Source organism: Ambystoma mexicanum, chromosome 6q (genome assembly GCF_040938575.1).
Source record: "Ambystoma mexicanum isolate Mex_15411 chromosome 6q, UKY_AmexF1_1, whole genome shotgun sequence".
NCBI lineage: Eukaryota > Metazoa > Chordata > Amphibia > Caudata > Ambystomatidae > Ambystoma > Ambystoma mexicanum.
In genome coordinates this window covers 487,098,231-487,122,542 of record NC_090937.1, presented here as the reverse complement: position 1 = coordinate 487,122,542, position 24,312 = coordinate 487,098,231, and the positions used below count along the sequence as shown (strand labels likewise).

General features: G+C 47.5%; 1 protein-coding gene across 5 annotated transcripts in view; it reads right to left on the bottom strand.

Annotated features, from left to right (window-relative positions):
- CENPE (centromere protein E) overlaps positions 1-24,312 on the bottom strand; it is a 2,471,681-nt gene that overhangs the window by 861,988 nt on the left and 1,585,381 nt on the right. For 4 of the 5 annotated variants that reach the window (XM_069630970.1, XM_069630968.1, XM_069630971.1 and 1 more), the window contains 2 exons: positions 7,737-8,042; positions 7,344-7,499 (listed from right to left, as the gene is read on the bottom strand). In XM_069630970.1, coding sequence (XP_069487071.1) covers positions 7,344-7,499; positions 7,737-8,042 — 462 coding nt within the window. The remainder of the gene's footprint in view (positions 1-7,343; positions 7,500-7,736; positions 8,043-24,312) is intronic. The other variant, XM_069630972.1, reaches the window with a different exon arrangement.

Here is a 24,312-nt window from a genome sequence, read left to right as displayed (position 1 = left end):
ATGACTCATTCCCAATTCTCCATTTGAACTTTTTCATGCCCTCTCTGTTTTTATGTTTTTGTAGATCTTGCAGAGTTAGTATTACTGATTTTTTGGAGTTCACTGTTAGACCATTTTGCATGACATATTGATCGAGTATGAACAGTTTCCGTTGCAGGCCTATTGGGGTTAGGTCCAAAAGGACTAGATCGTCCGCATATAGGAGCCAATTTACCTCGTTTCCATTTATTTTTGGGGCGAAGCCGTTGTTGTTTTCAAAAGCGATCCCCAAATCCGAAATGAACAGGTTGAAAATTATGGCGGCAAGTGGACAACCCTGTTTAACACCTCGGTAGGTTTTTATTGGGTCAGAAAGAAGGCCTTGTTGGTTCAGTCTCACTCTTATCACTGTATCAGTGTGAAGAGCTTTAATCGCCAGAAGTAAACTAAGAGGGCAGTTCCAGGTCGCCATTTTCTTCCACAGTAATTCCCAATCAATGCTGTCGAATGCCTGGGATAAGTCCACAAAGGCGAGATAGATTTTCTTGTTTGCTCTTATTGCGTCCATTTTTAGGATATTAAGCATTAACAGATTTAAGCCGCAGCCGACACCTCGAACAAATCCAGTTTGTCGAGGGTCCGTGTGTTTTGTAGATTCAATCCATTTGTTCAGTTGAGTTTGTAGCTGAGTAGCAAAGATTTTCCCGAGGACATCTAGTAAGGCTATAGGCCTGTAATTTTTGGGATCTGCTCTGTTCCCGCTCTTAAAGATTGGGACTATGATTGCACATTTCCAGCTAGATGGTAAGGAGGCTTCTTCTGCAATTTTTGTGAAGAGTAGCATAAGGAACCTGGACCAACCCTCTGGATTTTGTTTTATTAGATGGTTGGAAAGGCCATCCGGACCCAGTGCTCTTGAGGAGGATGCTCGTAGTATAGCCTGTGTTATACTCTCCTTGTTGAACTTTAAATCCCACTTAGATAACTTCGGAAGTTCAGGCTCTATTGTAGAACTATTTTTTCTGTAGATCAAGTTGAAATGAGCAAGCCATTCGGCTTGTGTGACCATGTTTGTCTGAGTTGCGGTTTGTGGACAATTCATGTTATTTATTAACTTCCAGAAGTCGGCTGAGTTCTTGTTGCTGAGTGCCGCTAACATGGCTTCGCTGTCCAGTTGAAATTGTATTGCTTTATGCGAAATTAGCCAATTTTTATATTGCTGTTTTGAAGCTTTTTTTGCAAGCTGACATTGGACGCGATCTAGTTGTGCATGCTGTCTTAGTTATTTTCTTAATTGCCTCTTTCTTTCTGCGATTTCATTATTATAGCAGTGTTTTGGAGCAAAGGCCGATTTATTTGAGCCATTTTGAATTGTTATGAACTGTTTTAAGACTACAGTGTATTCAAGTGTGGAGTCCCTTGAGTTTGTTGTGAGGTTGTAGTATGAATCTGTGATCCGCTCCACCTCAGATGGCTTTATTTTTAAGCGAATTCTGTTAGGTTCTACTTCGACCTGATTCTTCCAGATGTTAAGTTTCGCTACGGATGGGCAAAGCAAAGTCAATGTTAATTTGCTGTGGTCGCTATTGAGATCTTCTGAGACAGTTAGTGCCACGGCTCGCTGGTTTAGATTTCCAGAAATAAAGAAGTAGTCTATGATGGATGATAACTTCTCACGTTTCCATGTTTTTTGGGCTGGTATATCTCCACTAATGTTCCCGTTCACCATTGTGATGTCTCTTTCTAATAAGGCTGAGCACCATTTTGCTGCTAGTTTTTGCATTGGGGTGGAAACTACAACGTCTTGCACATCCCTTATGCACGATAGGTTCAAATCACCACAGCATATTATGTTTGATGCGTATTGCTCGCTGTTAATCGCATCGATTAAATCCAGCACTATGTTCATAAATTTATTTGTACCAGCTTCTTTATGGTGCCAGTACAGATTAATTATGTTCAACTGGGTTTTGGTTTCTTTCCCAGAGTTCAATGTAGTTGCTTCTATGATTGTGTGTTGGATATAAGGAGTGAGGTTGAGGGAGCTTTTTATTTTCCATCCCGAGTTTTTTGCCACCATTGTTAGTAAACCAGCAGATGGTCGTCCTTTTTTTCTCAATATGGCTGGGTTCATAACTATTTCATATTCGTCTGACAATGGGCACAGGGTAAGCCACGTTTCCTGCAGGCAAATCACTGACTGATTCAGAGGGCTTTTAATTGATTTGTTGAATAAGTGCATGAAACCTCGAGTGTTCCATGAGAGCACATGCATGTGGGGGTTACTGTGACTCTGCAGGCGCTAGCTGGATCGCCCACCCAGGACTCCAGCAAGCCAATTCCAATTTTTTGTTGTGTTGTTTTTAGCCAAGGATTCATGATCGTTGGTATGGTCATTTGCAACGGCGGTGTTTGTTCCTAAAATTGTAATTTTGATGTTTTCTCCCATATTACGGATGTTATTTTCCTGTATTGGACTATTTTGTTCCTTGTTCATTTCTGGCTTGTTCAGCAGTGCCGTAGGTGCAACTTTACGGGGGGAATTTGGATTAGCATTGTTTCCAGGTGTAGCCTTATAGGGTACGGACGAATTTTTGGCTATTACTTCTCTTGCCTTTGCTGAGCAAATATCCGCAAGGTTCGTTTGAGGTACTTCATAAATGTCAAATCCAAGGGACAGCAGAAACGAAACTGCATTTAGGAGTAGGTCGCAGACAAGTCTGGAATTTATGTGCAGGCAGACTATCGTTTTGATTATCATTAAAGAAGTCTACTGTTTGAATGTCGTTGGACTCTATTGACCGAAGTCCTGGTACATGATGTAAAAGTCTAAGGACGTTACTTCAATTCAGGGTTAATCCATCTTTAGTGTCCAATATTCTTTCCAGTATTAATGTGTACTTAGCACGGTTTCCAAATTTATCTTTTTCTGCGAGAAGATTTTGTTGAGTTTTGTTAACCTGATTGAATGTTACCGTTTTTTTGTGGTCCTTCAAGAGGGGTCGAATTGAGGAACTTGACGTATCGGTCATGTCTTGTTTTATTTTAGGGTTTCCTTCATCCTGCGTTCTCCAAGTCTCATTCCAGCGGATTGGGCTGAATTCCGTAGTTGGTTTTTGGGCTTCATTTCGAACATCCAAACGTCTTCTTTTTTCGGCCATAGTTTCAAATTTATTAGGATTTTCAATAGAGACTGACGGGGTTGTTTCTGTTAGCGGGAGTATTAATTCACAAACACGCCCAGGGCCAGCTCGCGGAGCCTCATTCGCAAGGATTTGCCTGACAGTTTTGACCAGGTGGTCAGGGCTTAGGATCTGTTGTGCCACCTCCTCGTCGTGTAATTCAGCATTATTCTCAACTTCATAAACTGAGAGGTTTAAGAGCTCTTCCACGTCAGATTCGGAGCCTTCATCTGGCATGGTTGTTGGTCTTGGTGGATCCGGGCACTTTTGCAAGGCGTCGATATTGGTCTTTTTTGGTGGTTCATTTACTTTGTCTGTATTAACAAATACATTGACTGATTTTAAATTTCTTAGAAACTTCCTTGATCCCGTGTTGTTACATTTTCGTTTACATTTTTGATTCTTTTGTTTTTTTTCCTGTTGTTTGTTTACACCAGTAGGGTGTGCTTTTTGAAATATTCCATACATTTTGTCTTTCGTTTCTGTGCGCAGGTTTACTTCTTGTTCAGAGGGATCTTTAATTCTTTCTATGTTAGCTGACGTAGATGGCGTAGGGATACTTATCAGTGCCAAGGTATTTACAGGGGGAATGGATGACAAGTTTGGGGAACCTGTAATGCCTTCTGTACTAGCAGAAGTAGATGACACTGGGCTGTTTATATTCGCAATACTATCTCCAATGAGTATTGTTGAAGTATTTGAAAGGGGTTTCGTTACAGTTCTGGCTTGTCTTGGCGAAGGTAAAGTGGGATTTGCCACTTGCGAGGGAATATCAAGATCAGCGGCCCGAGCTGGCAATAATGGGTTCTTTGGTAAATCTGTCTGTGACATGTCAGAAATAGAGGGTCTCTCTTTTGTAGGTCTTTCCTCGCGTGAAGAATCTCTGTTGGAAGTATTCCCGGTCGGCGATATTGAGTGAGGTGTAGGGGTCAGTACCTTTTCTTGGCTATTCAATCTTAGTAGAACATTATTAGTCCTTTGCAACATTCCGAGGTCATCGTTTCGATGGAAGCAACCAACCTATGGAGTTGGTGCAGTGTTTGTCACTTGAGGTATTGGCTCGGAAGCTCTGGAGACGGCACGCAACTCGTCATACATTCTCTTTGATGATTGAGCCTGTTTCAACAAGCTTAACGCCTCTAAAGTTATTTCAGACATTAGATGTTTCTCATCACCATTTAAGCGTTTCTGGTCCGCAAGGTCTTTAGTTAAGGTTTCGAATCTTTGGATGTAGTCCAGCGTTTTCGTGTTTTCCCCGATATGTAGCAGTTCCACTGTTGCGAGCTTGGTATTTGTCGAGACTGAGTGCTGTTAGATCTTTAACATTATCGCTTAATTGCTCATAGAGTTTGAGCATTGGGGCCATGGCAATAGACAGCGAGGATGAGACAAAAGGTCTAAGATCATGTAAAGCGTCTTTCACAATGTTTTGGAGCTTGAGATCTTTCAGGGTTTGGGAAGCAGATTTCCTGTAATTATGAGCTTTCCCTTTAGGAGGCTGATGTCTGATGGGTGAATCATTCAGTGATTCATCCAAAGATGAATTGTCAGACGGCTCTTCAATACATGAGGATGAAGTCAACCCTGTGTTGTTTTTCCTGTTGCCTGGTGATGACATTGATGGGTTTTGGGAACTAGGTATTCGATTCCATGGTTTCCTATTTTGGGAGCATGGTACAGAAGGAGATACACTGGAGGCAATTTGTCTTCTTTTTCTGGGGCATTTTGGCCATTCGCTTCTTAATCGCATGTTATCCTCAAAGACATTTGCCATAGGGCAAGGTTCAGCAGGAAAGGATTCGCGGTTGGCGTCGCTATCGTTGGGTATTGATTTAGCATTTATAGAGCTGTTCATTTTTGTTAGATCCACAAGAAGTTTATTCACTATGGCCAAAGAATTATTTTTCCGTTCATGTTGTGTTTTAGAACCATTAAGGCCGATGCAGTTCGCGAGGGGATGGTTGTTTTTGGACAATCCAGAGTCTTGTTCTGCTTCGGTCGTAGATACAGATAAATTGTTTGTCCGAGGTCTAGTAGCAATGACTCTTTTTTCCGTCTCATGTAAGATTTTATTACAAGGCATTGGACTTTCTTTGTCCATCAGAAGATGGACAGAGACGGACTTGGAAGGCAATGACGAAGATTCAGTGGGCAAAGACATGGGCATCATGCAATTCGTGTCAGGGATACAATCAAGCCACGAACCAGTGGCTTCCGAGGTTAGCCGTTGGTTTTTTTGGTTATTTGGAGCAAACATATCTTCTGTTTGCGGCGCGGCTCCTGATGATTGTACGAGTCTTGCCGTGTCGGCAGATAGTGTGCATGGAGAATGATCATCATCCGGGTTAGTAATGTCAGCTACGAATGCAGATTCACCCGGTGGTGGGACACCACTTTCAGCGGGATAGTCTGCACTCGAGTTCGTGTAACTCAGCACAAGTTCGATTTCATCTCTTCGTAGTTCACCGCTAGGGGACTCCTCTTCATACCCTTCATGCTCTCTGCTAGCTGGATTAGTGCTGAGGGATTCTATGTTTTTTTGGGCTGACGAATTATCGGGAAGAAGACTAGTAGCTAACTCAATGTCCATCTCGGTATGCAGTTGATTTATGGAAGAAACAGAATCTTTCCGAGCTCTCACACCGCTAGCGCGAATGCTCAGATCTTCCATTTGCGCGTGTGGCAGTGATATGGTGCGAGCAGCAGGGGAGGAGGGGGGTTTGTAATTTCTTACTTGGTTTCTCCCAGCTGTTGTGATGTCGAAGGCGGAGCGGTTCCAGGCGGCCGCTTGGAAACCTTCAGGACCTTCGACTTCTTCGGCACGTCTCAGCTGCAGACGGGTGACAGGATGATGTATAGTCCTTACGGGAGCTTTGGGCGCTTTTCCTTGATCCATGAAGGTGGAAAGGCAACTAAGCCTCGAGAGCCTCCAGAGACTCACGAGACTCTGCACGACTCCGCGCCGCTCCGCGGTGTACAGGGGTTTAAGAACACACCCCCTCGGCTGTAGCAAGAAAGTAGAGAGAGGACTGGTACTCCAGGCAGTCCAGCAGGCACAGCAGACTCACGAGACTCTGCACGATTATAGATCAGAACAAGGGTGAAAGCCTTCGGTGCAGAGACTGCAATATGAACAAAGCAACAAATGTGTAGCTCAGCATCATTGCGTTCCTCCCCCCGTGCCAGTCCCCAAGTTTCCCAGGTGCAAGCCATAATGATGTAGTAGTATTATATCGCAATAGTAACTTTGTAATAGCAACATGTGAAGAGCCTGACCTTCAGTCCCTGGAGAGATGAGCCCAGCTGACCCCACGTGAGAGAAGACAGACGGGCGAGACTGGAACCATAGCAGCCTGGCATTCCCTATGGAGCAGGTCCATGCACAGGGCCTCACTAACCAGCCACAAAGGTTTCTACTGTATGTATGATATAGTAATGACAATGTGCTGAATTATAACCTTTTGCTTGTACTAATGTTTGGCAAAACGTTCTCGAGCAGCAGAGTTCTTTGCTTGCACCGTTACTTTTTGTATGATTAAAACTTGTTATCCTTGCAAGAAATCTCTTGGCCTTTTTTCCCTAGTGGGTTGTATTTTTTCTGGCGTGAGTGTGCCTTCAGCCCCCTTCAAACAAGAGCGATTTTAAGGCTGGTGTGGCTGAAGATAATAAAGCAACTTGATTGCTCCATTCAGGAGTCCGCACCTTTAAAGCTTTAAAGGGGAAAATGTATGTTGCTGCAGATGCTACCACCCCTGGTTTGAGGACCCCATCTTCATTTACACAAGAAGGTATAGGGTCAAAAATAGCCACTGCGTGTCTAGGTAAAAAATTAAGTGGATGGACAAGGCAGACTGGGCAATCGCCTTGGAAGCTTAACTTCTCCAAAGAGTTATCCGCCTTCCTGAGGAATAAATTATCACAGCATAACAGCATGCACAGAACCTTGGACTGGCCATCCTGGGCCAACCAAGAGGACCACATGCATGAATGTCTGCTCACGTCACACAAATCGAAGAAGATGCACTGTATAGGACACAGTAACATTGTATTCCAACAGCACCAGGGGCCATGGACATCACCACATAATATTCAAAATACTGTTTTTGAAACCTGTTTAGCCAATTAATTTCGTATCTTGACCATCAGCTTGAAACAATATTAGCAAGTGTAATTTCACGTTACCTTTTCTTCCAGGCTTGATATAGTTTGCCGCTCCTCAGATTTTTCCTGAACGGTTAAAGAATACACTTTGATTTGATTGTTTAACTCTTGAACTAGACATTTTTGATGCTCAAGTTCTTCCCGAGTCTTCCTTAGTTCATCTTCAGTTTCTATCAACTAAAAAAAGTTACATATATCAATATGAAAGAGCAAATCGGTATTAGTTAACTTAATAAATGAGCAAAAATGACCTCAGGACATTCAAAAATGGAAAGAATATTTACTATGAAATTGGATGTCAATGTTTTTGGCAATAATGGAGATAAAAAAAAAACATCACCAGCACCTAAATCAAGGATGTGCATGGGGAAAAGATTAACTGTAAACACAGATTTCTTTGAATCAATGGCTTACTATTTTCAGATTCTTCTGAACATCATCATTCAGCTGGCCTCTTTCTGCTTTCAGGGATTCCTTCATCTCCTCTAGTTGGCTTTTTTCACGAGTTAGATCTGCAACATATTCTCGTAGCTCCTGAAGTTGGCACATTGCTGCACCATTTTCCCCTTTTTCGATCTCCAATGCAGACTCGCTTGCCTTCAATCTCTCTACAAGATGTTGCATTTCAGAAGCCAATCTCTGCTCTAGATCTTTATTCTGCAGCAAAATGTGTTCGCTCTCATTTGTCTTTTGCTGCAGATCTTCCATTAAATTTGACAGCTGAAAAGACATTTGCATGTCCTTATGAAATGCATTAATATGCCCAGTGCTTAGACCAATGTATCTTGGAAATATGTATCTAGAAAAAAAGACAATTGTATCTAAACATATGGGCCAAAATGGCAGTCGTTATGAGCGAGCCTGCAGAAAATAGGATGGCATCAATTACTTACTGTCTGCTATGTTCTTTCTAATGGATTAGTCCTTTCTCCTACAGAAACATCATCATAGAAATGCCACCAAAGTGCATGTATGGCTTTAAAAACATTCAACCCACCCGGGGGAGCACAGCTGTTCAGAATCGTTGGAGCCCATCACCTCGGATGTGACATCATGGGTGGTATATATGGAGCCGGCTGCTTCACATTGCCCTGTTTTCCCCCTCACTCAGAGGCTCAGCAACCACAGACCTCCAGCATGTTACAAGCATTCTGTATTATGGATAGGTTAGGAGGGCAATGAGGATTCCGTGTGAGGAACAGGTAAACCACGGGAAAGAAATGAGTTACTCGCCGTAGTGACTAACGTACGCTTAATCCATAGTCCCCTTTCCTCCATAGTGCATGGACGCCCCTTCTGAGGGATGGGCGACAGAACCTTTTTCACCAGAGAAAAACCTTCGTCCCCTTTAAATTTAGAGGCGCGCAGGGGTGCGGCCCTGGGAGCATGCGCTACCCTGACTCCGCCCCCCAGCACCACCACTCAGCCCCATTGACGCATCGACAATATTTAACATTGCCTAATGACACCAGTATTATTAGGGGGGAGGATGGTGGGACATATGGAGGAAAGGGGACTATGGACTAAGAGTAAGTTAGTCACTACGGTGAGTAACTCGTAATTACTCTTACGTCCCGTCCCCTTTCCTCCATACTGCATGGGCGATTACAACTGAATGTAGCCCCAGGGGGGAAAGGAGACCCTCCTTAAGCAAAAAAGTTCCTTAGAACTGCCTGTCTGAAGGCCACGTCTGATTTAGAGCTGGCGTCCAAACAGTAATGCTTACAGAAAGCCAAAGGGATGGCCCAGGTTGCCGCCCTGATTATGACTTGCCACGGGACCGGTCGCTGGAAGGCGATGGCCATGGCCTTGGCTCTGACCACATGGCTTGTGCTGCCCCTTGTAGGCCTCTTTGATGGCGGCAACCATCCACTGTGCAATAGAAGCCTTGGATGCCCGATAACCGGGTCTGGAGTCCCTGAAGGAGACAAAAAGTCACCTTTGGGGGAATTTCAGAGCGTGTCTGACATCCAGACAGTGCAAGACTGAGCGTCGTCCTTGGGGTCAGCGAAGAACGTAGGCAAGACTATTTCCTCGTTTAGATGAAAGCCCGAGGGTACCTTAAGTAGGAACGCCGGGCGAGTCCGCAGGACTACCTGTCCCTGTGGAAAGTGGTGAAGGGTTCCGGGGCCATGAGAACCTTCATCTCGCTGACTTTATGAGCGGAGGCAAGTCCCACCAGCAAAGCAGTCTTAACGGTGACCAGCCTGATGTCCGCGGAGTGTGGCCTCTTGACGGGCGGGTATAGCCTGGACAATCCCGCCATATGTTTCTTGACAAGCGTGTTGGCGGAGGAGAAGACTTCCTCTTCTGAATTTCTGAAGGCTCCTATGGCTGCCAAATAGGTGCGACACGTGTCCACCTGAACGCCCGAGTGGCGAGTTGCGCAGTGAAAAAGAGCACGTCTTCCAGCGTGCACGTAAGGGGGTCGATCTCCTTCGAGCCCGCCCAGTGACAGATCCTCCTCCATTTGCTCTTATATTGGCTCCTGGTAGCCTTGCTCCTGGCGCCTGAATGATCTCCAGGTTAGCCCGTGATAGGCTCAGGTGCTTGAGGGTCATCTGCTCAGGAACCACGCTGCAAGGGATAACTTCTGAGGCGTGGGGTGGAGGACCCTGCCCCTCCCCCCCCCGATGGGACAGGGGAGTTGTCGGTCCCAGCAGAAGGTGAATGGGTGGCCTGTCCATGAGGCTGAGCAGTTCGGAGAACCATGGTCTCGCTGGCCACCAGGGAGCTATCAAGATGATGCTGAGGTGACAAGCTTCCTTCATCTTGCGGAGTACCCTGGGGACCGGGGTTGTGGGAGGAAAGGCATATGCTTTCATGCCTTCCCATTTAATCTGCAATGCGTCTCCCAGGGAGCCGGGGCCCAGCCCCTGCTAGGACTTGAACTGATGGCACTTCCTGTTCTTCCAGGAGGCAAATAGATCCAACTGAGGGTGGCCCCAAGTGTTGAAGACCACCTGCAGCACCTGGTCGTTCAATTGCCATTCGTAATTGTCCGCTCCCAGCCTGCTGAGCCTGTCGGCTTCCAAGTTGGCCTCCCCCGGGAGGTGGACGGCCATCAGGTAGATGTGGTTTTCCAGCGCCCATTCCCACATGCTGACCGCTGGGCTGCACAGCGGAGGGGACTTGGTACCCCCCTGCTTGTTGACATAGTACATGCTGGTGGAGTTGTCCTTCTGGATAAGGACGGTCTTGCCCCTAATGAGCGGAAGGAAGGCTCTTAGGGCTAGCCGAATGGCCCTTAGCTCCAGCCAGTTGATGTGCCACTCCTGCCAGGTCCAGACTCTGTGGAAGGTGTGGCTGTCCAGAATGGCTCCCCAGACCTCTAGGGAGGAGTCCGTAGTGATGATGGCCTGCGGGGACAGCTGCCAGAAGGGCCTGCCTGTCCGCAGGTTGCAGTCCCTGGACCACCACGTGAGGTCCGAGTGGAGAGAAGGGGGTATGCTGACCAGCTTTGCTTGGGAGCCCCTCTCCTGAATCCATGAGGTTGACGAGTGCAGCTGTAGTCCCCTCATCCAGGGCCTCGTGTGGCACGGCCAGGAGGACCGCTGCCATGATACCCAGTAGGTGTTGGTACCACCAGGCCGAGGTCGTTGTGGCCCTCTTGGGGCCGTAATCTTGTCCTCAGAGGGAAAAACCTTCTCGGAGCTTGTATCCCAGATGAGGCACAGGAAGGCGAGGCTATGCACGGGCTGCAGCTGGGACTTCTTGAGGTTGACGGTGAACCCCAGGTCGTGGAGAGTGTTCATCAGCGTGGAGGAAGTTTGGGTAACCCCCTCCGGGGATCTCGCACTGACGAGCCAGTCGTCCAGGTACGGGTAGACATGGTGGCCCTGAGGAGGGCTGTCACTGCATTCATGAGTCTGGTAAATACCTTGGGGGCTGAGTTGAGGCCAAAGGGTAGCACCTTTTACTGGAAATGACAGCCCATGATTCTGAAGCGTAGGAAGGAGTAATGAGGTTGCCAAATCGGGACATGTAAGTAGGTGTCCTTCAGATCCAGTGAGCACATACAGTCTCCCCTGTCTAGTGTCTCCGCAATGAGTGCTGGAGTAAACATCTTGAATTTCTGAAGAGGGAGGGGGAGGTTGAGGGTGGATAGGTCCAACACAACTCTCAGGCCAGCCTGGTTCTTCTTTTGTATGGCGAAAATCCTGGAATAGAAGCCTAAACCGCTTTCAGAGGCTGCCACTTCTTCCACTGCCTGGCTTTCGACGAGTGACCGGATCTCCGCCAACAGAGTTGCCATCCCAAAATGTGGCAGCGGAGGGAGGAGAGGGAGGCATCGCTAGGCGGTACCCCTTGGATACTACACAGAGGATCCAGGGGTCCATAAAGTTCTGGCACCAAAAATGCACGTGAGAGGCAAGCCTGCCACCAACTGGAGTCATGTGGACGGGAAGGGACGTGTCATGCCTTTTTTCAGTCAGAGGATGCTGCTGAGGAGGGGGACTGGAAGAAGCCCTTGCCCCCACCCCTTTTTATTGTTTGCGCCGGTGCCGAATTGGCGAGTGGTCAGGTTGTCTCGACCTCTGTTCCTGGAACCCCCAGTGCCCACCAAACGCCCACCCCTTGTCGGAGCGTTGATGCGACTGGGTATACGCCTTGGGCGTGGCCTTTGTCAGGATAAAGACTTCGTAGTTTGTGAGCTGTTCTTTTTATCAAATTCCTCATCGGTGGTAGAGTGGAAGAGGTCCCTACCCTCGAACGGAAGGTCCAATATGCGATCCTGGACGTCAGGGTTCAACTTAGTAGCCCAAAGCCAGGCCGTCCTCATGTCCGTGGCGATGCAGATGACCCGGCAAGAGGTATCGATGTGTGCCACTGTGGATTCCATGATGTCCTGTGCTACCAGTTTGGCTTCTCCGAGACCCGCTTGGAAGGAAGTCTGCTATTTCTCACCACAACCTCTGGTTAGCGGCTGCCACCATGGCATCTGCATTGGCCTGACACAGGTGCAGGGAGGCGTTTGAGTACAGCTTCTTGCCGTACGCCTCCAAGATCTTCTCCTTGCCTAGCAGCACTAGGACAAGGTGGCTGAGGACGACTGAGTAGAGTGACGCTGCAGCGATCACCGCACAATGCAGCTGGCGGTGCGTTGATAACAAGAGTGTATGCCCTTCCGTCTGTCTATACTTGGCATCGAGTCGTCGTTTGACAGGTTGGGCCAAGTGTGGCTTGAGCGACCCCTTCTTGGTCAGAGCCACAACGTCTTTCTATATCGGGATACCCGTTTTGGTATGGGGTAGTAGGGTGAGGACTTCTGCCAAGACCCCCTCCTCGGGCTGCTCGACCTCCGGTTGAGGAAGGGCCAAATATTCTGCCAAACCTGCAAGCCTGTCGTGGAAGGCCTTCTCTGACGATAGAGTGTTAGGGTCCTCCTCCTCTGTGTCGACCAGTGTCTGGCTGGTCCGGAGCAGGTGGAGGAGTGCTAGGCGCCGTGGGCTGCAGTGTAGAGACCTGAGCCAGAGGCTGGTGTGGAACGGCCTGTACTTTGGGAGGCGGGGGAGCCAGAATCGGAGGAGTCGGCAGAGGCAGCGGGGGCTGCGCTGGGCCCTGTGCTCCCGAAGCCATGGGAGGAATGACTATGGGCGCCGATGGAGTGACTGGAGGGAGCAAGTCCCTGACAGCATCCCGTAGGATGGCCCCCATCTGGGAGTTCGCATTAGCGCCAGGAACCTTTCAAAGAACTTGTCCTCGGAGGCAGGAGATGTTGATGGAGTGACTGTGGGCTGCAGGGGCAGGAGCACACTTGGTCAAGGTAGCAGGGGAAACCTGCCCTGTGCTGCTGATGGATAAACTGTAGGCCACGTACCTGGTTGACACCAGTCCCACCTTGAAACTAGTTCACCTGCCTGTTCTGTTCCTAGGTGTTAGGCAGAATCCTGTGCAGTGCCCTTAGGGACCACTACACACAATTAAGACTACAGGTGGCAATACAAGTTTTACCTTTGGTACAAGCCTGTACTACTAGGTTATAGTGGTAGCAGTAGCTGATTCAAGGTTTCAGGTAAAAAATAAGTACATTTATTTTTAAGCCATTTGTTATTAACACAACACTTCTATTAAAATTTAAAACCACACGTTAAATACGCTACGCCTGACCAATTCACTCTGTACGGTATAAATCAAGGCAAGTACCCTGTGTTTGAGAGAACCGGTGTTACGAAACAATACACGTTACCGTGAATACGATTGCGATCACTTAGTTTGGTCTACTAAATAAACGTGTATCTGCGGCAAGAAATGTTACCGGGGCAAAAACACTTAACACCTGAAATACCCAGAGGGAGTTGGGGGCAAAAATCATAGGCAATATGTTAGATAGGCAGACAGAATCGAAGAACACTCAGACAGAAATACAAGAGTCAAAAGGCCGGAGCCAGTGTCAATTGGAACCAGGTTCCTGTGTCGAGGATCACACGTCTGATAGTTCGGGATTCAAAGTTGCCAAGAGTACTTTAGATATTGTCAAATGTTCGGAAGCAAAAGTTATAAGAAGGAGGGAAAAATAAGGGCAAGCCTTATAAGCGAGAAATAGTGATTTCACCAAAAATTCCTCAAGCAGGACACAGTACCTATTCAAAGAAGCTGGTGCCACGGTAGTTGTTCCTGGTAGTTTCCCGTAGACCCATGATTCCTGGCTTTGGCACGAAGGACGATGAAGGGGGTCTACACCACACAGGGATGAGGCCGGCAGCAGCGACAATTAATAAAAGGTGCTCTCCTTAAAAACAGGAGAGGCTCTTCAGGTGGCTATCCGGACCACTACAGCAGTGTGAAGCGATTTCGACCACGAAGGCGGCCTCTGGCTGAAGACGACGAGCTGGTTATCCCCTCCAGGCTCAAGGTAAGAAGACTCCAGACTGGATCTCCTCTTAGTCGTTGAAGGGTAGATAGCTCAGGACTGCAGCAGGGCTTCACCAGTACGGGATAGTTGCAGCAGTCAACCTCTTCTCCACTTCTCTTCGGTTCCTTGTAGTTCCAGTGGCGACTCTGACTTCCAGCCAAAGGGACCTGCCTTTTATGCGAAAATCCCCCATTCACACAGCCTGGCTGTCAATCACACAGCAGGGGGGTAGTCCAGCCCGTACAACCTCTTCAGCCAATCATGAAAAAGTGTGACTTAGGTTTCCTAGGTTACCCTGTGCAGGGGGCGATTACACCCCTCCCTCACATTCAGCCCACCAAGACACCCAGGCGCTTTGAGGAGGGCTTCTTGGCAGAAGCCCGCCAAAAGACAGTGAACAAAGAAGGCAAACCTGGTTTGCCGCGCAAAGTAAAACACAAGAAGGATTTTAACAAAAAGAAATGGCGAATAAACCGCACCGGAGCCAAAAGAAAAAGTATTTGGTCGAGCGGGTTTAAGTTCGAGGCTAACACAATAGCCTACAATATTACCACAGTTATATAAGATAACCGCGGTAGAAAATTATGGTAGATACCACTGCCACATCCAAATGTTAAGAGAGCGAAACAATGTTCTACGAGGTACAGATAAAAAAAGGGCTAAGAGTTAACCCTTCCAGTACTCCATGTAAGATGGGGTGTACCGGATCTGTGGTTAATTTGACTAAGTAAAGTTAATGGTAACTTTACCCTTTTCTGGGGGACAGTAGTCAGCCTCAGAAATGGAGTCGGGGGGGGGGAGGGGGGGGGGGGGGAGTCTGAACGACAATCCTGTGTCACTGCACAGAAGGTGCTTTGTGAAACACAAAAGAAGGGGGCTACTGAAGTGGTGTACTCCAGAGTCCACAATCATAAATACAGGTAAAAAAACATAGCAAAACACAAGTAAGAGTGGTGAAAAGCTCACACTCTTACCAAGTGGAAAGAAACAACCCCAGAGATCCAGCAAAGCTGCTGAGGGACTCACTAGGTAAGGGAAATTAGCCATGAAATGAGAATTCTCCCTAACACTAGGAGTGGCATCGGACGAGCAGCCATGTTTTCTGGCGCGGCAGCTATTTTGTCGAGCTGTGTGCCAAAGTCGTGGTGCCTGGGTCCGGCCTCGTCCAGAACTCCCCGGCAAGGCGTGTTGCCCTCGGCATTTTTGCCGGATGTGCTGCAGGTAAGCGCCCTCTTAGACATTGAGCCGGTACTAGGGCATTGCCCCTCGGGTATACAACCAATAAAAGAACCTTGCAGTCCCTCAGCACCGATTCCGGAAGGATCCGACGACCCCTCGGCCGTGAGGCCGGTAGCTGGACTAGCCTCGGTGCGTGTGCTAGTAGTAGAACCCGAGAGGTTCCTCCCGCTTGGGCGTTTCCTCAGGAAGGAGTCACCCTTACAGGGTGCGATGGAAAATAGCAGCCCACCCTTGGGCCTCGATCTCTGCTTCACAAAGTTCTTCAATTCCTCTGGAGGGAACCTTTCGAAGAGCTCTCTCCACCTAGTTAGCCTGTTCTTCAGTGTGTGTGGAGTCAGTGCGTTGCATGCGGTACAACCTTGGCAGCCATGGTCAGGGCCAAAGCAGCGAAGTCAAAGAGTGTGGGGGTCAGCTGTAGGGAAGAGCCCCTCACAGGCTGGACACCTGCTGAAGCCCGCAGAAGTCGACATGCACCAGGGAGGAGCATGATGCCGGAGGACCGAGTACCTGAATGACAAAGAGAAGACAAAAAGATAGAAGAAGAGTTTGGGGAAGAGCACGTGGTATTACATGGCCGAAGTCAAACCCAGGAGCGCTGGTAAAATCAGCCCGTTCCCATCGACGTGGAAAAGGGGACTGAGGAGTGGCGCAGGGGGGGCAGAGTTAGGGTAGCGCATGCTCCCATGGCCGCACCCCCAAAAGCCTCTAAATTTAAAGGGGAAGAAGGTTTTTTCTGGTGAAAAAGGTTCCATCTCCCGTCCCTAGGAAAGGACGCACACGCAATATGGAGGAAAGGGGACGGGACGTAAGAGTACATTGCTGAATGTTTGTAATTTGTTGGTCTAATTTATTACTTCCTCACACAGATTCCTCATCTTAGAAAGGTTCTACAAAGCATTACAGAACCTGAAGGAGCGGGGAGAGGAAGAAACCACACCCATTGTAGGAACCTGGAGCACTACATGACCAAAGTAGTGATTTGTTATATATAGCGCTTACACCCAAGTGCTTCTACATAAAACATTTACATACATCTTCGAAATCCCAACCGACGTTGGTACTCATTTATCGATTCGGAAGTATGAAAGGCTGAGCTGGCCTTGCTGGGATTCGAACCTGAGACCTGCAGATCACCCATCGATCACAGCAGCAAGCGCTGAGCGATTTTACCGGCACAATTTATTTATTTATTTATTTATTTGGATTTATTTAGAGCGCACATCAGCCTGGGGGCATCGTGGCGCTGTTACATGAGGACATACATAGTCTGGTTACCGTGGAAGGAAGGTGGTTACAACAAAGCAGTTTTCATTACAATGCATGTTACGTATCAGACATATTTCGAAACAGACGTGTGCGAGCTGGAGTGGGTGAAGGAAGGATGGAGTTAGTTGAATAGAGTGGTTTTGAGAGATTTGCGAAAGGAGTACAGAGAGGGTTCTGCTCTGAGGGCGTTAGGGAGGGCATTCCAGAGCTTAGGAGCTATGTGTGGGAAGCCAATGCCGCCGGCTTTGGCTCTTTTTACAGTGGGTACTCGGAGTTGGTTGGCATGGTGGCTTCTTCTGGGACGGGTGGAAGATTTCTTAGTTATAGTTTCAGATAGGTAGGGGGGTGCTGTATGATTGATGCACTTGTGTGTGAGAGTAAGGATTTTAAAGTTGATTCTTTCCTTAACTGGGAGCCAGTGGACAAGTCTTCTGGCCTGTGAAATATGTTCAGTTTTGGGAATGTGTAGTGCAGCGCGGAGGGCATTGTTTTGCACTATTTGGAGTCTGTTTAGGTTCTTTGACGATGTGCCTGCCAGGAGGGCGTTGCAGTAGTCCAATCTGGCTCCTATGGTAGCTCTGGCTATGGAGAGGCAGTTAGGCGTGGTGAGGTAGGGTTTTATGGCGTAGATGAGTTTGGTAGTCAGAGCAGAAGCTGAGGCGATGGCGTTGGTTTGTCTTGTCATTGAGAGTGTGGCGTCAATGTAGACTCCTAGGGTCTTGACGGTGGAGGAGACAGGAATGCTAATATTGTCGATGAGCATGTGAGAATAGTTGGGGCTAAGTTTGGTTAGTGTTTCGTTGGGGGCTAGGATGATGATTTCGGTTTTGTCTCCGTTTAGGCAGAGACCATTGATAGCCATCCAGGTTTGGATGGTCGAGTAGATTTTGAGGAGGGCTTCTGAGTCTAGGTCGTAGTCTCCGGAGAGGGGGAGGAGAACTTGCGTGTCATCTGCGTAGTTTGTGTACGCTATGTTGAGGGAGTCCAGTAAGTCAAAGAGGGGTTTGGTGAATAGGTTGTAGAGGGTTGGAGCAGTGCAGGATCCTTGTGGGACACCACAGTTTATAGTGGCGGGGGGGGGGGGGGGCGCTGTCCTGGTCTGAGTACACTTTCATGGCCCTACCTTCAAGGAAGGATGTGATCCAAGTGGTAGCCTTGTGAGAGAAGTGTGCAGCATTGAGGAGGTGAGATGTGAGAATGCTGTGGTCGACCAAGTCAAATGCTGCAGAGAGGTCGAGCAGAAGGAGGAGAGCAGGTTTGCCTGTGTCCATTATTTTGGTAATTTGATTTTTTAAATCTAGAAGGGCAGTTTCCGTCCCATGGCCTTTGCGGAAGCCTGATTGTCTTTTGCCTAGGATGGAGTGGTTTCCAGGTAGTGTTGGATTTGATTGTGTGCGGCTTTGTCTAGGATTTTGAGGAGAAAGGGGACGGTGGTGATGGGGCGATAGTTGTTAGGGGAGGAAGGATCGAGGGAGGGTTTTTTCAGGAGCGGGCGGACCCAAGCTTCTTTTAGGCATTGTGGTACAGTTCCAGATGCGAAGGAGGCATTGATGAAGGCTGTAATGATGGGGGTGAGGGATTCTGAGCACTCTTTGATTAGTGAAGGTGGGCAGATATCCCCTTTGCAGGTGGAAGGTTTAATTTTTTTGAGGAGGTCTTTAACTTCCGTTTCTGAGACTTCTCTGAAGGCAAAGAGGGGTGTTTGTGAGAGAGCGTTATTGGTGGAGAGTGTGGGTGAGCAGGTGGGGGTGTTGAGGGCTTTGCGTTGTGAGGCTATTTTGTCTTGAAGAGTTTTAACTTTATTGAGGAGGGCAGCCTGGATGCCTGTGCACCAGGCTTCATCCTTGATGATTTCATCTGGGACGGAGGCCGGTGTGGAGAGTTCTTTGAATATGGAAAATATTTCTCTTGATTTGGAGCTGGCATTAATAATTCTCTGATTGTAGGATTCGGATTTAGCATGGAATATGGCTTTTTTGTAGGTCAAGGAGATCTCTTTAAAATCTTTAAGTGAGGATTGATTAGGTGCTGCTTGCCATCTGGATAGGGCTTTGCGTTTCTTGGTGCGAAGGTCAGATAGTTCTTCAGTGAACCATGAATTGCAGTGCATTGATTTTTTTCCTTTTTTTTCTTCTAGAGGGGCAATGAGATCGATGGCTTGAGTGAGTGTGCTGGAGTAGATGTTGGCTAGAGAGGTGGGGTCATGGATGAAAGGAGGCTTGAGTTCAGGGATGTCGAGGAGAGGGGCGAGGTTGGAAGCAGTGAGTTTTTTGGAGCTTCTTACTTTAGCGGGTGGGGCATGAGTTAAGGTTTTATGAGTAGGCGTGGTAGGAATGGAGAATTGAATGAGGTAATGGTCCGTCCATGGGAGGGCCGAGATGGAGGTAATTGCAGATGAGCAGTTGTGATCCGCTAGCCAGTCAATGGATCTGCCTTTGTTATGAGTGGGGGCAGTAATTTTGTGTTCGAACCCCATGTTTGATAGTTCTTTGGCTAGATTTGCGGCTGCTTTGTCCTTTGGGTCAGCTAAACCAAGGTTAAAGTCCCCTAGAAGGATGCTTTTGGTGGTGCTTTTGAGGTTGTTGCCTATGTTTAGGAGGAGTTGTTTTTGGAAGTCTAGGGGTGATCCTGGTGGTCTGTAGGTGATAAAGAAGTTTATGGTGCAGTTAGGAGAGGGGGCTAGTTTAGCCGTGAGTAGCTCAGCGTTGTTGTCCCACTGTTGATTACACATTCTTAGGGAGAGGGTGTCTTTAAAGATGAGGGCGACGCCGCCACCACCTTTGGAGTTTTTTCGGTCCTGTCTGAGAATGGTATAGTTTTGAGGGAGAGCGAGGTGGATGGAAGGACTGGAGGCTTCATGGAGCCAGGTTTCGGATATGGCAAGTAGGTCGAGATTGTGGGTGGTGATAAGGTCATTGATTTCAATGGCATGGGCATGGATAGAGCGCGCATTGATGAGAGCGCATCTTAAGTCTGGTCGTAGGGTGTGAGTGTTGGCGTTGGTGGTGTTGGGGGCGGGCGATGTGTATTTGGGGGTGTGAAGCTGGGGCGTGATAGGTGCAGCGTGATGGGTGCTAGCGTGATGGGTGCTAGGGAAGTGAGCGTGGACAGAGGGGTGAGTCTGGGCGGCTGATGTATGGGTGCGAGAGCAGAGTCTGTTGTTCCTAAGGAGTGCGGAGTGTGGAGTGCTGCGGAGAGTTAGGAGGTGTTTGGTGCGTGTTCTTAGTCTGTGGAGCCTGAGGTGGAGTGGGTGATGTCCGGTCGGATTGGTGGGGTAGTTGAGTGTGGAATGGAGTGCAGACGGCGCTGTGGTGTGTATGAGGTCAGATGGTGGGGTAAGGCATGGGTGGGCATTCCGGTCTGGGTGTGTCATGCTGTAGATGGCCAGAAGGGAGAGGGCTGTGAAGGAGAGGGATAGAGAGGAAGGGAGGTGTGTAGGCGCTTTGGGGTGTGTGCCGGGGGGCTGCATTTGTAGACAAGAGATGTACAGCAGTGCCACTAGTGGCATGCAATGACACAATAGAGCGGGGCCGCTAGGGGCAGGCAGTACAGGGCCGCTAGGGCAGGCAGTTACGCAGTGGATCAGGGCCGCTAAGCAGGCTAGAAACGAATGTCTGAATGTCACATCAAAATGGCTAGATTCGAATGGCAGAATATCACATCAAAATGGCTAGATTCGAATGGCAGAATATCACATCAAAAATGGCTAGATTCGAATGGCAGAATATCACAATCAGGCATCCTTACCCAATAAATAAGGAATCCCCGGAGTAAGGCTTGGGAAACGTGTGTAAAGATGCTGATGTAGCCACTTGGCACAGGTCCACTACAGATAACCCATACTGCCACTAGGCTGCAAGGCTTATAGGTAACTTTGTTGTTGGACAGTAAGGAGAATTAATAGAAAATAGCTGATGAATTTAGAGAAATTACACTGTTTAATTAAAACACAGCTTTTAGTCAAAATGCTCTTCAGATTCGTAACTAAGAATAGTTGAAAACGTTCTGGCTGTCCTCAACCTAAATTAGGACTATATGCAGAGCAGCAGTGTTGGTTGCCATCACTAATCTGCTGCATAGTGAAGTCATTTATCTTGAAACTCAGGAGTTGGATCCATGTCAGCTGTGTTCAATTCAGCAGCTTCGAATAAGCAGTGAACATCTATCGGTACAACCTTGCAACTGCTGGAGGTGGATGTACTCCCGGGTTTGCCAAGGACATGATTGGGCTTAACTGTAACAGAAAGCAGGACACAAAAGGTGGGACAAAGGTGGCATGCTTATTGGCATAAAGATGTATTGAACAGAAAAATAAGGAAGAGCACTATCTGACTTCAATCCCCTTAATGGCTGCATTACGTCGGATGTGGCATGCCAATGGCTCCATACTTAAAGCAAACATCAATGGAGACAGCGGGCAACCCTGACTTGTACCCCCTTGTTATGGTGAGACCAGTGGAAGAAGTACCCATTGACCCGTAGGGATACTGATTGCTCTTGATAAATGACCATCACCCATCTAATGAATCTTGGGTCAAAGCCAAATTGCTCCAACACGGCTCTGAGTTACCCCCATTCCACTCCATTAAAAGCCTTGTGGGCATCCAAGGCAATCGCACCCATATCAATACCCAAGAGCACTGTTCCCAATGATAAATCCAGTTTAATCCCCATCTACAATTCTGGGTAGAACCACCAATAGCCGGTGAGTCTGAATTTTGCTGAATACTTTTGAATCTATATTGGTCAGGATGATAGGCTGATAGGAATCGCAAAGCATCAGGTCTTATCCTAGCTTAAGGAATAACAGTCGTGGAGCCTCTCATAGATGGGGCTACCCTCCCTGATACCAGGAAAGAGTTAAACAGATGTACCGGAGGTGGGGACCAAGATAGGGATACATTTCTTGTAGAATGGTTCTGGAAATCCATCAGGACCGGGTGTTTTGTTCTTCAGATTCATAATAGCACATTCTATTTCCCCAGATTGGATCTTTCAAATGTTCGCACTTCTCGGGAGATAGCTCTGATATGATACGATAGGATATTTATAATGCGGTTAATACCCAGAGGTTTCTAAGCGCGGACCCGGGGATCGAACCTGTGTTGCTCCATGTCCTCTTGCTTTCAAGGCGAGCACGTTGCCCCCGAGCTATCCTCCCTTTGGGAGGCACGCCCTCTCCAAGTAGGTAGCTTGGCTTTCAATCAAGCTCACTTCCCACTGAAATGTTTCCCCAAAGTGAGTTTCAAATAACTTCATGTCGTCTGCCACCCCCTTCTGACTACACCCTGATTGTTGCGCTGTGCCAGCTCTGCATTGCAGGTCTGGGATTACTTTAGTTTAGCTACCAGGAGATGGCTGTCTTTATTCCACTTTGCATAGTAAACTGCTTAGTTTTCAACATCGCTTGTGCTGTCCTGTCCACCAAATATTCCTCAAGCTTTCGGCTAGCCATTTTCAATGTCCGCCAAGCCGCTTGTGATCCCACCCTCCTGTGCTCCTGCTCCGCCCCTCCCCCTCCAGGCCCAATCGGATGTGTGTACCCCACAGATTAATTTTTATTTATTTTTTATTTTTAATTTGTTATAGCTCAAATGAAACAGCCTTTCAAATATAAAATCTTACAACTTAAAAAATCAATTATGTACATCATATTCATAATTTATTTTACATACCACACAATTCACATATTTCATAATAGCATAAATAAAAAAAAGAGTAAAAGGCAAAAGGGCATTTCTAAATTCTTACATTTGTAACAGGGCGAGTTACATTTAGTTTGTCCGTTGTTAGGCAGAATCCCGTGCAGTGCCCTTAGGGACCACTACACACAATTAAGATTACAGGTGGCAATACAAGTTTTACCTTTGGTACAAGCCTGTACTACTATGTTAAAGTGGTAGCAGTAGCGGAGCAGCCATGCTTCTCTCAAGAGTGTATGAGCAGTAGTAGAGATTACACAAAGGGACCACAATTACTGTGACTCAAGCAAACACTGACTCAAGGTTTCAGGTAAAAAATATAAGTACATTTATTTCTAAACCATTTGTTATGAACACGACACTTCTATTAATTCAAAAACCACACGTAAAATACACAACTAACCAATTCACTTTGTACGGTACACTTAAAGGTAAGTACCCTGTGCTTTAGCGGACCGGTGTTGTGAAACAAAAGACGTTACTGGGAATACACTTGCATAACTTTTTGGCAGTAATGACAGTTCGGTCTTACCAAAGAAACGCGTATCCGCGGCAAGAAATGTTACCGGGGCAAAAACACACTTAGCACCTGAGATACCCAGAGAGAGTTGGGGGCAAAAATTATAGGCAATACTTTTGTCAAGGCAGACAGAACCAGAGAACACTCTTAGACAGAAATTCAAAAGTCAATAGGCCGGAGCCAGTGTCAAAGTGGAACCGGATTCCTGTTGTCGAGGATCACACAGTCGGATAGTTCACGATTCAACGTAGCCAGGAGTACTTAGATATTGTCAACAGAGGAAGCAAAAGTTATAAGAAGGAGGGAAGATGAGGGCAAGCCTTGGAGGCGAAGAAAAGGGATTCACCCAAATTCCTCGAGCAGAACACAGTACCTTATTCAATGAAGAAGCTGGCGCCACAGCAGTTGTTCGTGGTAGTTTCCTGCAGACCCACAGTTCCTGGAGTTTCGATCCGAAGGAGGATGTCTGGAGGGGTCCGCACCACACAGGGATGAAGCCAGAAGCAGCGACGGTGAATAAAAGGTGCGCACCTTAAAAACAGGAGAGGCTCTTCAGATGGCGATCCGGACCACTACAGCAGTGTGCAGCGATTTCGACCACAAAGAGGATCCTCTGGCTGTAGAAGATGAGCTGGTTATCCCCATCAAGCTCAAGGGAAGAAGACTCCGGACTGGATCTTCTCTGGTCGTCGAAGGGTAGATAGCTCAGGACTGCAGCAGGGCTTCACCGGGATGGGATAGTTGCAGCAGTCGACTTCTTCTCCGCTTCTCTTCGGTTCCTTGTAGTTCCATTGGCGACTGACTTCTAGCCAAAGAGACCTGCCTTTTATGCGAAAATCCCCCATTCACACAGCCTGGCTGTCAATCACACAGCAGGGTGTTGTCCGGCCCGGACAACCACCTCAGCCAATCTTGGCAAAGTGCGACTTGGGTTTCCTAGGATACCCTGTGCAGGGGGTGACTACACCCTTCCCTCACATTCAGCCCATCTAGACACCCAGGCGCCTAGAGGAGGGCTTCTTGGCAGAAGCCCGCCAAAAGACAGTGAACAAAGAAGGCAAACCTGGTTTGCCGCGCAAAGTAAAACACAAGAAGGACTTTCACAAAAAGAAATGGTGAATAAACCCGACCGGAGCCAAAAGAAAAAGTATTTGGTCAAGCGGGTTTAAGTTTGAGGCTAATTTAATAGCCTAAAACAACACGACGTTTATATAGTAGAGTCGCGCTAGAAAAGCTAGGGTAGATACCACTGCCACCAGCCAAGTCTAAATGTTAAAAGAGCGAAACAATGCTCTAGGAGGTACAGATAAAAAGGGCTAAGGATTAAGCCTTTCCAGTACTCCATGTAAAATGGGGTGTACTGGATCTGTGGTTAAATGACTAAGAAAAATTAATGGCAACTTTACC